The sequence below is a fragment of the Argopecten irradians genome, chromosome 11 (assembly GCF_041381155.1).
Source record: "Argopecten irradians isolate NY chromosome 11, Ai_NY, whole genome shotgun sequence".
NCBI classification, from domain to species: Eukaryota; Metazoa; Mollusca; class Bivalvia; order Pectinida; family Pectinidae; genus Argopecten; species Argopecten irradians.
This window is the reverse complement of record NC_091144.1, coordinates 15,105,938-15,117,652: the sequence shown is the minus strand read 5'-3', so window position 1 is coordinate 15,117,652 and position 11,715 is coordinate 15,105,938. Positions and strand designations below refer to the sequence as shown.

Below are 11,715 nucleotides of genomic sequence, written 5' to 3'. Positions count from 1 at the left end.
TTCTCTCATTGCGTATGCTAATATCCATGATATGATAGAAAAAAAAATGTAACATTTACCCATTTCCTTAGTCACAGGTGATTTATGAAATATATTATCGCTTATAAGAGGACAGTCGAAATTCGTCACGTGAGCCATTTTTCTGATACATGCATAAACTGAATACATGCAAGCAACTTCTGATTGATGCAGAAAATTAATAAAGACATAACGTAACTTCAAAGAATATTATAAAACCCGCAAACAGCTGATGCATGACATCGAATCGAAGCAGCCGAAAATTACACGAGTGACCTTGAAACAAATGGACAATAAAGCATCACTTAAAGAGTTTTAGAATAACATGGACTGATAAATCATTTTAAGATTTCAATCAAAATTTAATTATTAGTTGTTGATAAGTTTTAAACGCATATTACTAACATTAAAATGAATATATTTACCCCTGCAAGAACGGAGCAGTGCTGTTGACGCCATTTTGAGAGTTCTTCTAAGGGAACTAACTCTACTTGCCCCCATATGTTCTGTCCTAAAACTATATTTTTATCCAAAATACTGCATCCCAAAATGAAACAGTTTCGTTTAAATACAGAAAAATAATTATATTGTGCTGTACAGTTCCGTCATTTGTCCGAAAGATAATATCATAAATGTGGTTAGTGTACAAATACTGTAGTACAGTTGTAGTTTTTTTTGGCAAGGAAAGACAACTCTGGCCGGAAATCGTCTGTGTGTTGCTGTGCTTGACCACAGCCCCGCATGTTCAAGGTTGTGACCATTTCACCGGCTTTGTTTTTGTTCCATCAACGCTGTCGTGAGGTACGTAAAATCATCAAAAATAAGGTTTTGTCCAGTTTAAATGGACATCAAGAAAAACAGATTAAAACTGAAGGAAAGTCACAATAACCACACGTGCACCAATCCACCAATCGATCAGGGTATTTTGAGTAAAGCTTGCACGAGGACAACTAGTGTGCGTGTCGTTATCATCTATCTACGTACAAAATATATAGGTATATCAAAATGAGTCAGATATTTTATTTCTCCAAATGTCAAAATTCAAATATTATACTGAGTGACAAATAAATAACTGGCCTAAAAACAGTTAGTTCTTAACTAAATTTCACGAGAAGATCACACTGTTAAATATAAAATAGCAATAAAATATGCTCATATTGACAGCTAGTAGACTCTAATACATGTAGCTTCTTTAATTACCGGTAAAGGGGAGACAATCAGTTCCCTCAATCTAATCTTTCCAAGGGGAGACAATCTGTCCCATTCAGCAAAAATATATAATTTCTACCCACTTAGACACAATACTGCACATACATGACTATATATGTACAGCCATTGGCCATAATAGTTTCACAGTTCGCACAAGGACATTCATTAAAATACTAGTGTAAAATCGGTGTCCAGGTAAGCTCAGTTGTTGGCTAGAGCATTCGGCTATAGTGTTTGGAGGTCTTGGGTTCGAAATCCAGGCTTGGCCGCTACATTTTATATCAGCTGCTACACTATTATTATACATAGTTAACATGCATGTTGATTTATGTTTTTAGTGCAAGGGTACCCTCGCACTATTGTTTTTCTTGTTGGGTTCGGAGTCTGTGTACATCCGCTATGCGCAGATTCCAACTGCGCACGTGATACATGTACCGGAAGTCAATGTCTTTTACCGTTTAATAGATTTCGCTGTGATTTAGTGACACCAACCTTTCAAATATAAGAGATACCTGTCAGCGATGTTCTTCTGTAAATTAACAGAAGTGACATTAGACATTGCTAAACACATTCGTTTTGTGTAAACTTCAAGCGGGGTATCATATAAACTCTTGCATCGGTCACGATATTCTAAGCATTTAATCAAATTTGGAAACTTCGGGAACAACACAATGTAAATCAGGTTTATGTAGTCAATAAAAGAAAGTGACGAAACAGATATTTATTAACTTTTAGTACAGACAAAAGACATTAACAGCGTTATTTAGTAGAATATATTTGATTTATTTCACATCATCCTAGGTCCTTAGTGTACGTTGCACTATTTCTTACTAGCCCCTGTGACCGATAGACGGGTTTTAATAATCTAATATATTTATTGATTTACACCAGCCTTTGTGTAAGAAAAGCAAACAGAATAAAAAACTTTATAAATATCAGTTGAGGTGCATGAGCTCTAGATCTAATGTACACCACTGACCAGAAAGGCATTCAAGCATGACACAGGTAATTTATAAGTCACCACTTGCACAGAGACTGGACAGTGCTGTATCGGACGACAATTTTGAACAGCGAAACAAGTCTATCGTATCAACAGCAAAACAAGTCTATCGTATCAACAGCAAAACAAGTCTATCGTATCAACAGCAAAACAAGTCTATCATATCAACAGCAAAACAAGTCTATCATATCAACAGCGAAACAAGTCTATCATATCAACAGCGAAACAAGTCTATCATATCAACAGCGAAACAAGTCTATCGTATCAATATCAATAAGATAATAAACAAACTTCTATGTAACAAAGAATGCAATTAACAAAGTTCAAAATAGTTTAACATTTATAGTTAAGTTGAAGTAAAGGAAAGTATTACAATACATCAAGGACGTAAACCATCTCCTTGCAATAGTCCCAAGGGTAATGAGCGATAGTGCACCTGTTGATAAGGATAATTTCATATAAGCTTGGTGTTATATATCTGCGGGTTATTTATTAATTAGTTATTACAGGTTTGTATGTGCAATTTAATATCTCACAGCAGGAGCCGTATAGATGCATATTGTACTGGAAATTAAAGTTTTAGGAAGAAGTTAGCAAGCAGTTAATTTCTAACAGACATATTTCTAGTTTAATTCCTCTTATGTAACTTAAGATGCTCCATTACAGAAAGAGCATAAACGTTAACGATACTCATCATTTGAACAGTAAAAGATATTTAATTGTGTGGGCCTTATATGAGTTAAACTATACTCATCATGTGAACAGTAACAGATATTTAATTGTGTGGGCCTTATATGAGTTAAACCATACTCATCATTTGAACAGTGACAGATATTTAATTGTGAGGGCCTTATATGTGTTAAATATACATATAAAATGATTTAGTTTGCTTTTGGTTCATGCACTATCAGTACTTCATAAGATATAGTGCAACAGAATTTTTAACAGTTTATTACCTCTTTTTTTAATATTTCTAGGTCACCTGAGACAAAGTCTTATTAAAATTTAAATGACCTTTTGTCCGTCTTTGTCCGTTATGCGTCCTTTTTCATATGTCCGTAAGCAATTTACATTTTCAAATTCGTCTCCAAAACTGCTGAAGAAATTTCAATGAAATTTTGCTTATATGGTCTCCCTCCAGGGGTCTGTTGGAGGGGCCAAAAGGGGTAAATTGACTAAAATTTCAAAAATCTTCTTCTGAAATTGTGGAAATGGTATGTGAATTATATATGAATATGACCCAGGGGTCTCACGTTCCCCCTGGGGAGGGAGTCAAGTTTACTATAGTTTAAATAAGGAAAACACATTTTTGAGCATTATTTGCTCAATTTTCATAGGAAATGAGTCAAACTTAATTAGAATTATGACCTTAGATATAGCATTTTAACATCCATATCGGTCCACGCTGACCCCCTGGGGGATCAGAGGGGCAGGACCAAACAGGGTCAAAATGACGAAAATTTCAAAAATCACAGGTTTGATGGAAGCAAATTATACTTTTCATAATTAAAATGTCAAATTTAGAAAAATCACTGATCTACTTCAAGGGCTATCTGTATAGTCCTTTCTTAAAAAAAAAAAAAAAAAAAAAAAAAATCAAGAGCAAATAGCTGTAAGCATTTTCTTAAGGTTTCTTTTGTTTCATTGCAAGGTATACCCATGCATTTGTCTATTATATAGTGATGAATCATTTGGTTTAATTTGTAGATTTCCAGTCCAGATGTAATGAAATTAGCTGGGATGCGGATCAGAATGAGAACAGGCTTTAATAAGTCTGTATGTAAGTACAATAAATGCAAGCGTGCAAGTCATATGATTTTTTTTTTTTTTTTTTTGCGAAATAAGAAACCCAATATATGTGAATGTGATTTTCACCTTTGACCAAGGATGGTGAAGTTTTGTGGCTGTTCAGAGAATTTTTGAACTATTTACATTGTAGCATATTTTCTTTGTTTGCATATTAAAGAGTAATCTGCCCTTGTTAGTAGATATATCATGTTGGAAGTCAGTTCACATAACATTAACTTTTCAGAGAAAAGTATGCAAATTGAGCTCACAAAATATGGTAATGTTAACGTCTCAATGTATACTTATACACACAAGGGAGGTAACTCTGTAATATGCAAACACAGAATTGTCAGATTTAGTTGAGGTAATGAATTAAAATGGATGCTAGACAATTAACTAGAGTCACATGATTAACGGTATAATCCTGGCATCAAACTGTTGAAGAAGTGGGGGAGGGCGGAGAACTGTTAAAGAGCTGGGCAGGGGGGGGGGGAGGGGGAGGAACATTAAAGCAACAATCCTCAGACCCAATTTTTCAAAATAAACAAGAACTTGACAAGAGTTAGATTTTTAGCCCATCATCATCAGACGGTGGGCTTTGAAATCACATTTTGTCAGTGGTTCATCTGTCTTTCCATTCTTCCATTCGTTACAATTCTTGTTATCGCTATTTGTTAGAAAGTATTTTCTCTCAGAAAGCCATCATGGATTTTGATAGTTGAAACTTATAAAACTTATATCACTATTTCTCAGAAAGTACTGATGGGATATTTCTCATATTTCATATATGTAGGTTGCCCTTGGGCCCAGGTGTGCATATTGCATTTTGGGAACGATCTGTCAACAAGATGGCTGATTGTCGCCATTTGGATTTTGGATGCTGAAGTTTGTTACTGCTATTTCTCAGAGAGCATGAACAGAAGAGATTGGTCTCGTATTTCATATGCAGGTTCCTATAGTGTCCTAGTTGTGCATATTGTATTTTGGAACCTGCAAATGGTCAACAAGATGGATGACAGGCCGCCATATTGGATTTTGATAGTTGAAGTTTGAAAAGTAGAGAAACAATCCCTCTTTCAATTGTCATATATACATTAATCTTTGTTGGGCACCAAGATCCCTCTGGGATCTCTTGCTTTAAAATTTGCTTCACGAAAGTTGGATCAGTACATGTATGAAAACTCAATGTTTAAATATTGGAAAACAAATATTTTTTAACCTCTACTTACAAGAATGCATGGGTATATATATATACTAAATGAGGTTTTGAGAGTGACAAATTCAGAGAAACTTTTGAAATTTATGATCGTTTAGGTCTATAGTCAATTCTTCATTTATAATGCAAGGCATCAAAATAAACGGTACATGGTATCCTAATCTTAATTTTCAGTATGTTTAATTTTCACAGCAGTATTGTTTATAACTTCTTTTTAACTTTTCAGTATGCCTGGCTGTTGCTACAGTATTATTTTTGATAGTGTTTGTGCAGTACTGGACATGCTTTAGACTTTATTGGAATGACTGGAAGGGAGTGGATAGGCCCCATTTTGCATGTGTACCACTTCGGGGCAGACTAGCTAACCAAATGTTCCAGTATGCATTTTTGTTTGCTTTTACAAGGAACAAAGAACTATTTCCAATGATATCAGAGGCTGATACAGAGAATATACTGCGATCAACATTTGAAATTGATTTTACTTCGCCTGATCTTTATAAATATGACTCCAGAGCTTGTTCTTGTTTTAGTAAATACGAAGATGAATGGGACTGTGCATATGACTCGAAGTTTGAAAAATTAGACAAAGGCCAAGATATTCGTCTGCATGGTTATTTTCAGTCCTGGAAATATTGGAAAGATTATGAATACCAAATTAGGAATAGCTTCCGATTTCAAAGTCACATCAGAAAAACTGCAGAAGCAATCTTACATAGTATCATAAAACAAAGTGGTAGCAACATTGCAGCCGGAGATATTCTAGTAGGCATTCATGTTCGACGTGGAGATTATCTGAGATCAAAGACATTCATAGACTTTGGTTACACAACAGCAACTGAAGAATATTTACATAAAGCTACTAGTTATTTCCGTGCCAAGCATAAAAACCCAGTCTTTATTGTGTGTTCAAACGATATACCATGGGCACGAACAACATTCGAAAAGTACCATGATGTGTATTATTCGGAAGGAAACAAGCCCGAGACAGACATGGCTTTACTGTCGTTGACCAATCATACGATTATGACTGTCGGAACCTTCGGATGGTGGTCTGCTTTCTTGACGAACGGCACAACGTTATACTATAAGCATCCTTTTGTTCCTGGATCTGACTTTAGTAAACAATTCCACAACGATACAAGGGAACATTTCTACCCAGGCTGGATTGGATTGGCCTAAGATAATCCTGTCATATTAGTGATAAATGCAGGTATTTAAAGGCCTATGACCTTTCTAAAACAAAAACAAAAGTTTGTATAAGACTATAATAGCGTAAGAAAACTTATGTTGATAAGATAAGGTTACAACACCACACAAATGCGTTATCTATGTTTACTTTAAGATTCATTCTGCTATTTTGCCATCTGGCACAGTGATAATCCACTAATGCTCAGTAATTAGGATGACGGCCTGAAACATAATACAACCCGCATTATGAAAATGAGCATTTTGTGGCACTGTAAAATATCAATCTCATTTTACATTCCCATTTTAAAAAATCAAAAGTCATTTTGGAAAGGTAGTGAGCCTTTAATAAAATCGCTATGATTGTGAACATTTGATCTACGAAATAACAAAAAAATGGTTGAAAGATATCTAACCTTAAATCCATATTGCAAAAAAATTTTAAATCGCTAACATTTGATTTTCATATGTAAAAGAGCGAGTCCAACACGGTAGTACTCGCTCTTTTACATATTTACCTAGATTTTAAGGAGCTAGGCCTCTGTATTGTTTTGGATCCACAGCCGGTTCCATCAAGAATTTCTACATTTTCCATATCCCAGGATGTTGCGCCTCCACCCCCCGTAGTGATTATTTGATTTTCATGTTGTCGGATCAAATCACAAAAATTTTGGTCCGCAAAAACAATTAACTGGTTATACAGTAATAAAGATATTTCAATTATGTCAGAACAGAGATCTACATCCTTAGCCTTAATGAAGTTTCAGCACTAGACTAAGGCAAGATTTAAATTTGTTGTGTAAGACTTTTTGTTAATATACAATGTACAGATGTACAAAATTAATATACGAGTTTTGCCATTTGACATTAGTGATATTCTGTTACTTCATATGGTAACAACAGAGATTTATATTGTAATTTGGATATCTGTTAAATAGGCAACATAATGTCATATGATCTTGTGATATTCTTATAAACTAATCAATTCATACCAAAAATGACCATATATATGAATCAATTTGTAACCTTGAAATGAACCAAACATATCATATATTTACATATCCAAATATGTATACACCGTATAGTTATAGAAGATTTTCTATAGACAGCTAGTCCCCAAAAGTTATAATTATATTTAAACTTAAAAAGATTTTATATAGACAACTAGTCCCAAATACATTTGTAGTTACGTACACCAGTGTTCTCCCATAAGGATTTTTTCCAGCTGGTCCTAAGGATAGGTTAACCCTAAAAGTTACTGGTCCTGACTGAAAGTTACTGGTCCTTACAAAGTTACAATTCATCCTTGTAGTTTAAAGATGCTCCACCGCCGACAGAGCATAAATGATGTTAATCATTTGAACAATAATTGGTGTTTAATCGTGTATATATATGCCTAATTAACACAAAAAATAATATAAAATAATTTATTTCGCCTTTGGTGCATGCGCAATCAGTACTTCATTCCATATAGGATATAGTGTCACAGATTTTTTTCGGGATGCAATTAATTATTTTTCATATTTTTAACTTGAAGTAAAATTAGGAGCTCAAACTTTTTGATGGTTGTACAAGTAATGGTGTAAAGTAAGTACATGTAACTTTTGTAACTGAAGAAAAATACTAAATCGTCTGCTCCTGTTTTTTATAGTGAAAAAATACCATTTGTCAGCGGTGGAGCATCTTTAAATATCCACATGTCTGTTTTAGTATTGTGCATTCTCAACAAAGTTTACTGAAAACCGGAGCATTATAATTACAAAATTTTTATTTTGTACAATTTTATCTTCAACCATTCTACAATGCTATTGCTATTTTGGTTTTGTATATATCTTTAGTACTCTATCTGGACCAAAAAGTTATAATTACCAGGCAAGGACCAGTTACATGGCAAAAGTCTGCCCTACTATAAAATTGCCGGGCAGACGGACAGGCATTAATTTCGAACACTGGTAGTTACAGTATTTTTAACCCAAATAAGCACCACCATCCATATACAATTTCACTTTGAATTAAATGCAGACTGAAAATATTAGGACGGTGGGTTTCCTTATGAATATCTTTTGAAAATTTATTTACGACTTACTTTGTAGAATAATTTTATGAAAGCAAGTCGAAATTTGTTTCCATTAAAGGGACAATTCAGTGAAGCTAATTCTGTTATGTACATAACCACTAAGCAAGATATGATATAAATGTATTGTTCTACGTTCTATGAAATGTGTAACAAGAAATATTGACAAATTTCATGACATTGTTAAGAATTTTGATTGGTGCCGTTGAAATTCCAAATCGTAGATCAATACGATTAAGCAGGTACATAATGTACTCTGTTCCCATACCGGAGTCAAAGTCACGTACGTTAAACAAATACAATACATATCCACTGAGGAGTTGATGCAATTAGTTTTAGACAAGAACATATCACAGTAAAACCAACTCATCTAATTTTGGTTAGAACTGGTAATTTTTTTCCGAAATACATGTACAAATGTATGTGCAAATTTTGATGTACTCTTAGACTGAATTGTCCCTTTAAGCGCCCCCTTATTTAGTTCAATATTTTAAGTGCCCTGTGTGCTTAATACTGATTCGGTCTACAACGGTATTGTATTTAAACTTTATTTTTTTTTTTATCTCATTATATGGGAGCTGTTGTCTATATGCTTATGTGATACTTTTTTGTTACAATATGTACAATAATTTACTACTGTATCATGAACAAAAATCCAGATATGTATATGATCTTTCTCATTCTGTAGTTTAGCTACAGTTAATTAATTACCTGATACATGTAGTGTTTTATTTACATCACTATACGGTACATGTGAATTTATATATACTGTTAGAATTTTTTTGAATAGTCGGGCAAAGAAAACCAGTCTAAATGCGTTCATATGGCCTTCCAAAAGTTCTCACATATTAACACGACGGTCAAGTTCTGCTTAGTTTCCCAGTTCTGACCATTAAAGTAAAGAAAGTTGAAAGCATTGAAAGCGAGGCTGCTTGGAAATGTAACCACGGACATAGTCAGCCGGGAGGACATTTTAGGATTCCTATACTTTAAATTAATTTCTTCGCACGCAGACAGATTTTGGCGAGAGATTTTATTTTTCTATTTCATAAGAAATTATATTGGATACATTCACACAATTTTACCGACTTTAGCCATCCTTGCCCGACTGTTCACTTTAAATGCTAACATTCCTAAGAGTTCAAATGATGAAATAATTGTTGCCTTATTGTACAGAATTTAATGTCTTATATCACAAAAATTTTTGTTATAATTTTCTGATCATAAATCATACTAGATTGCAAAGTATAGATACATGTATTAATTATATATATTTTTTATTTATTTATATTTGTATATTTTTCCAATTTAGATGTAAATGTATAACACAAGTAATATGTGTGTTGTACGGCATTGTAATGGATTTTGTGTAATATACAATGTTAATCCAGCTGCTCTTTTATTTACCCACAGATTATCAAAGCTTTTGAATCACTGTCTGCATCCTCATCAGTACCCTGACCCTATGCCTTGTGTATTGAGGATGAAAAACCTCAAACAGGTTTATTTTCGAAATGCTTGATGTCCCTTTCATTGGATTAGAAGTTGTAGATTTACCATTGCACCTTGTACAAATGTATGTGATAAAGTTTTTTAGCTCATCATCTATCTGACCTGAAGCGGTGATAATCTTATTTCATGGTCAGTCATCGTTATGTGGTAATGTATGTGTGTCACCCATTAATTTTTTGTTTAAATTGCTGTCACAAACATCATGCAAACAGAGGTAAACCTACCCTGAATTGGGCCTCATGGCAGCCATTAATGTTTTGTTTAAATTGCTATCACAAACATCATGCAAACAGAGGTAAACCTACCCTGAATTGGGCCTCATGGCAGCCATATTACATCGTTCTCTTATGTACATTTATAGTAATGTTTATGATGTACATTCCCTACCATGTGTTCATGCTTTCTCATGGTAGTTAAAATACATATGTACATGTATATGACCATAATTATGTATATTAGTTCAAATACTATACAAAATAGATTAGTACAGTGAATATGACTTCACAATATATATGACAGATGCCTACAGAACTTTAATGTTTATATACAATATTTACTTTAAATTTGAAATTAGACAGTATAAAGGACTGGTACAGATCATTGAAGTTTGCTTTGCATTTTAATTATCCCCCGCCTAACGAAGTTGGCAGGGGATATACAAATGGGTTCCGTCCGTCCCTCCGTCCGTCCGTCCCGTCCGTACGAATGGTTTCCGGAGCATAACTCTAAAACCAGTAGAGATATTTCCACGAAACTTCATACACACATTGGTCTTATGGTCTAGTAGTGCCTTTTGCTATTTTTAGGTTGTCATTTTTTGCATATTTTCCGTAACCATGGAAACAATGCTGAAAATATCATATTTTTGTACCAGGTTCTTTTCCGGAGCATAACTCTAAAACCAGAAGAGATATTTCCACGAAACTTCATAGACACATTGGTCTTATGGTCTAGTAGTGCCTTTTACTATTTTAAGGTTTTCACTTTTTGTACTTTTTTTCTGTAACCATGGAAACATTGCTGAAAATTGCAGATTTTTGTGTAAGAAACGTTTCCGGAGCACAACTCTAAAACCAGCAGAGATATTTCCATGAAACTTCATAGACACATTGGTCTTATGGTCTAGTAGTGCCTTTTGCTATTTTAAGGTTTTCACTTTTTGTACTTTTCAATGGCAGATTTTTGTGTAAGAATCGTTTCCGGAGCACAACTCTAAAACCAGCAGAGATATTTCCATGAAACTTCATAGACACATTGTTCTTATGGTCTAGTAGTGCCTTTTGCTATTTTTAGGTTTTCATTTTTTGCACTTTTTCCGTAACCATGGAAACATTGCTGAAAATATCATATTTTTGTACCAGGTTCGTTTCTGCAGCATAACTGGAAAACCGGTTGAGATATATGCACGGAACTCCATAGGCACATTAGTCTTATGGTCTAGTAGTGCCTTTTGCTATTTCAAGGTTTTCACTTTTTGTACTTTTTTCTGTAACCATGGAAACATTGCTGAAATGGCAGATTTTTGTGTAAGAATCATTTCCGGGGCACAACTCTAAAACCAGCAGAGATATTTCCATGAAACTTCATAGACACATTGTTCTTATGGTCTAGTAGTACCTTTTGCTATTTTAAGGTTTCCATTTTTTGTGCTTTTTTCTGTAACAATAGAAACATTGCTGAAAATATCATATTTTTGTAGCAGGTTCATTTCCG

At 34.0% G+C, this 11,715-nt stretch overlaps 1 protein-coding gene across 1 annotated transcript; it reads left to right on the top strand.

The window, feature by feature from the left end:
* The first annotated feature begins 716 nt into the window (after nucleotides 1–716).
* Nucleotides 717–7,364, top strand: LOC138334832 (galactoside alpha-(1,2)-fucosyltransferase 2-like). The gene is made up of 3 exons (XM_069283596.1): nucleotides 717–819; nucleotides 3,935–4,007; nucleotides 5,458–7,364. The coding sequence occupies exons 1-3, from the start codon at nucleotides 760–762 to the stop codon at nucleotides 6,408–6,410; spliced, it is 1,086 nt and encodes a 361-aa protein (XP_069139697.1). The 5' UTR covers nucleotides 717–759; the 3' UTR covers nucleotides 6,411–7,364.
* Nucleotides 7,365–11,715: the final 4,351 nt, after the last annotated feature.